The 4,146-nt window shown below is 35.0% G+C and overlaps 1 protein-coding gene across 1 annotated transcript; it reads right to left on the reverse strand.

Moving 5' to 3' along the window:
- Positions 1–1,826: 1,826 nt before the first annotated feature.
- LOC149178491 (NAC domain-containing protein 2-like) lies at positions 1,827–2,876 on the reverse strand. Its single transcript, XM_089423658.1, has 2 exons — positions 2,391–2,876; positions 1,827–2,153 (listed from the first exon to the last, which is right to left on the reverse strand). Exons 1-2 carry the CDS (start codon positions 2,460–2,462, stop codon positions 2,028–2,030), a joined length of 198 nt encoding a protein of 65 aa, XP_089279784.1. The 5' UTR covers positions 2,463–2,876; the 3' UTR covers positions 1,827–2,027.
- Between the last annotated feature and the right edge of the window lie 1,270 nt (positions 2,877–4,146).

Consider the following 4,146-nt stretch of genomic DNA (forward strand, 5'->3'; position numbering starts at 1 on the left):
TGCAACAGTATTTGCTGTAGTCTATACAAGTTGCAGACATTTCAATTTACACAATTACTTAATAATATGTAGAGTATTACCTTCAGTGTGAAAGAATTTGCATTTTCCGAACTACATGACAATTAAAAGAAATCAACAAAGACATTTTTCTTAATAACCTACATCCCTGAAACAGAGAGGTTCAAATTGTGCTATGTGACTGAATATTTTTTCTTGATAGCCAGACATGGACAAAGATGGTCTAAAACCTCTACAAAGTTATAGAAGATAAGTCACACGTTGTGTCATTTCATTTGATGTGTTGTTGCAAAGTGATGTTGCCCCTGCATTTATAAGGGTAGACACCTCTCGTATGTATTCTGCACTAGCTTACACATAAGCAAGACCACGCTGAGAATATGTGGCACGCAGAGGAGGATGGGTTCTAACACGAATTTTTCTCACTGCTTCCCATCCAGCCAAAACTGTGGACTGTAAATTTGAAGATCGGGAGCATAGGGACTCCATATTTAGAAAGGATGACCTACAAGACTGAAAACTGCATTTGGATGGCATATCTGGCATGATCTTGACTTTATTCACTGCATCAAAAACAATGTATTGAAAGCTCAGTCTAAACTGTCTTTCTGAATCATGAGGTGTTTTACATTCACTTGCTTTATTTCAAGTGCAATCAAACAACCATAAAATCCCAAACCTACTTAATGGAAATTATAACAGCACAGTAGATCTTTATTCTCTACATCTATTTGTTTCTTTTTCACTACCTTTCAAGAAGAACGAGATATGTTCCATTTAGAAAATAAGGAATAAAAACAAATCAACTGTACTTATTATTGATGCATCCATATCAAGTCAATACAAAATAACCATGAAAAGAATCAGATGCTACTATACCTTGAACCTTAATTTTTCCAATAGTTTTCTTTGGCTTAGGAGCAGTTCCTAGCAGGGCAGCATCTACAGAATCATTTCTCAACAGTTCTTCCTCTGGTTGCAACAGTATTTGCTATAGTCTATACGAGTTGTAGAAATTTCAATTTACACAATTACTTAATAATATGCAGAGAATTACCTTCATTGTGAAAGAATTTGCATTTTTCGAACTACATGACAATTAAAAGAAATCAACAAAGACAATTTTGTTAATAACCTACCAAAAGGCATTACGCAAAACAATGCACTCATTATGAAGGAATTCAGGAGCTTCCATGCGACCATTGGCCCATGCCCGGAGACAAAGACGCACACAGGCCTCATAGGCAATGAGGGCTTGCCAGGCTCCCTGCCCACTACACTCAATAATTGCAAGCGCATTATTGTCAAAATGCATAGCAGTTGAGAAATAAAATCTATTTGATAAATAATTATTGATCCACATTAACATGAAAAACAAATCTTAAGACATCCTGGGCACGAACCAGCTATAATCATGACAACTGGCTCATGCCTAGAAACAAAGGTGCACACGTCCCCCATAGACAATAAGGGCTTGCCCACTACACTCAATGAATTGCAAGCACATTTAGGTCAAGATCTAGAGCATATGAGAAACACATTCTATCTGGTAATGAATTACTGATCCACATTAACATGAAAAATAAACCTCAAGGCACCCTAATTGTTTCTTTTTATATATCAACACACACAAGACCTTAGGTAGGACGAAACAGTCAAACTTGAGGTGAAAAGTTGGTGGCTGGTTTGTTGAAGTTGTTGATTGTCGGCAAGAACTTGTTGCCTCTCTAACATTCACAGAAGCGGGCATGTAAAAGCAAAATTAGAGACTTTTCTTATAATAGTTTGAAGTTTGAACTCATGACAACTTCATATCGGCAATCACTATTGTTGTCGTTGTTATTGCTGAAATTGTTGTGATAGAGGTTGGAGGACTGGACTTGAGGTAGTCTGCTGTTATTTCCATTGCCATCCATGGCTTCATCGTTTAAAAAACCATCTATGAAATGATCGTCACTCTCCAACAACCCACTGAAAGAGGCAATTTTGGGCAGTTGCAATCTGTTTTGCTAATCAATATCAGGCAAATAAGCCATCACTTCATCAGCACTTGGTGATTCATCTCGTTCTACCCCTTGTACTCTCTGAGAATGACCATTTTTCTTGTAAATTCGGCACAACACCCAATCATCAAGCTGGAGAACAGAAGTACCATCAAAATCAACAATACCAATTTTAGTTGAATGAATCAATTCCTATTCATAAAGAATCAAAACACAAGAACTGTGAAAGGAAAATCATTCATATTGATCAATATTCACCGGTATATGAACAATAATTCCATCAAATATTATCACAAAACAGTCAAATTAGAAGATTTCAACAATATTCTGGAGCCCAGATACAGGAATTCAACTAATAGCTATACTTACTCTCAAAGAACCCTTCTTGTTAGGAAGACTGCTAGGTCTGGCTCCACTATCAGCAAGACGGTATTCATGCATGATCCAGTTGGTTTTTATCCCTTTGGGTGGTCTTCCTCCATAGAACACCAGGGCCTTCTTCACTCCCACCTTCTGTGTACCTGCTGATGTAGATGTTAATATAGGCTTGTCCGTTCTAGTAGCTTTCCAGTACCCAGATGTTGCAGCTCTATTAGGTCTAGCCCCGTTGGGGTATTTCCTGTCCCTTGGGCTGAAACAATACCATTCTTGCTCTCCAAAAGTTGCCTTCTCTGCACATAATTCAGATACCCAAAAACTCCAATTTCAGGATCAATACAAAAACAATTTTCCTTCTGCAATCTTCAAAATTGAGTTACTTCTAATGGAATAGAATATCTCTACTGGAATTCTGCAGGATCTAAGGAAAAAGATCATAAAAAATTGTACAAAATGGTTAATCCTGAGATTAGCTGCAATTCACCTTATAGACCTACTCTATCTAATCTACAAATTCTTATGTTGGGGTGATGTAGCCTAAAGATATAAGGCACAAGGTTACCCCTGGCGTAAAAATTGCAGACAAAAATTCGCAAGCGTCTTCAACAACACCCAACATGAACCTGAAGAAAAATTTCTACAACGGCAATGGATTTCTCAATGGCTTTTCTTCCTCTGGGGCGCATTCACCCTCGACTCCTGTAGATTCAATCACTAAAACCATTTGGACACAGCAGTCGTCGTCAGATGATTCATCTTTGACCTTATTTGATCCGGATCTCATTTCTACATTCAGGAAAGCCATGGATGAAATTTCCCTCAGAGATTCGATGGAGCCCGTTTCAGAGGTCTGTCAGGGCAGCACGGGAAGCAAGAGCGGAGAATACGAAAAGGATACCCCAGGCAAATCTTTCAGGCGAGGGTTTGCAACTGTTTCAAATATCGTGAACAGTTGGAACCACTCAACTACCTTTCCTGGATCAAAAAATTAACAATCCTCTAATCGTCTAACACATAATCTAACGGCACACAAGAATGACAAATAGATTTTAGGGAAGTTTATTTCAGAGGGAAACGCCTTACAATGTAATTATATTTTGAGAGAATTTTTAAGGATACAAGTAAAAGGTTTATGTTTCATCTCTTCACTAGAATTATGTTTTAAGGGAGTTGTTTTCAATTGTGAAGTAAATTATGTTTTAAGGGAGTTGTTTTCAATTGTGAAGTAAATTATGTTTTGAGAGAGTTATTTTTAATTGTGAGGTTGCATTTTGTTATATTTGTTAATAAATTTCAATAAATTACATAAATGCTTGTATTATTTTGAATAGAATAAATTAAAAAATAAATAAACTTAAACTTTTAATGAATTTATTTTTCTTTTAAATCAGGTTTTTTTTTTTTTTTTTTAATAAGATAAAATTACTATAATTCGATTGATTACTTTTCTAAATTCCCATAATTTAGATATTTTTAAAATAAATTAAAATTACTATAATCACCTTTTATATTAACAATAGAAACTATATCTCTAAACAAAATTTAAGAAAATAAAAAAATACAGATAAATTTAAAACTTATTAATTAATTAAGTTTTAAATTATGTTATAACGTTTCAAAATAAAATATATATATATAGATTAAAAGTGGTTGAAAATAAGCTCTGTAATTAATTATTTCCCTATCCTAATATATCTCTTTCATATGCACTTTTGTAGTAGTTTATATTCTCCAGTATAGAAATACA

This window comes from Pinus tabuliformis, chromosome 4_1 (genome assembly GCF_031772625.1).
Source record: "Pinus tabuliformis cultivar Carrire ecotype Pingquan chromosome 4_1, CPIR1, whole genome shotgun sequence".
Lineage (NCBI taxonomy): Eukaryota > Viridiplantae > Streptophyta > Pinopsida > Pinales > Pinaceae > Pinus > Pinus tabuliformis.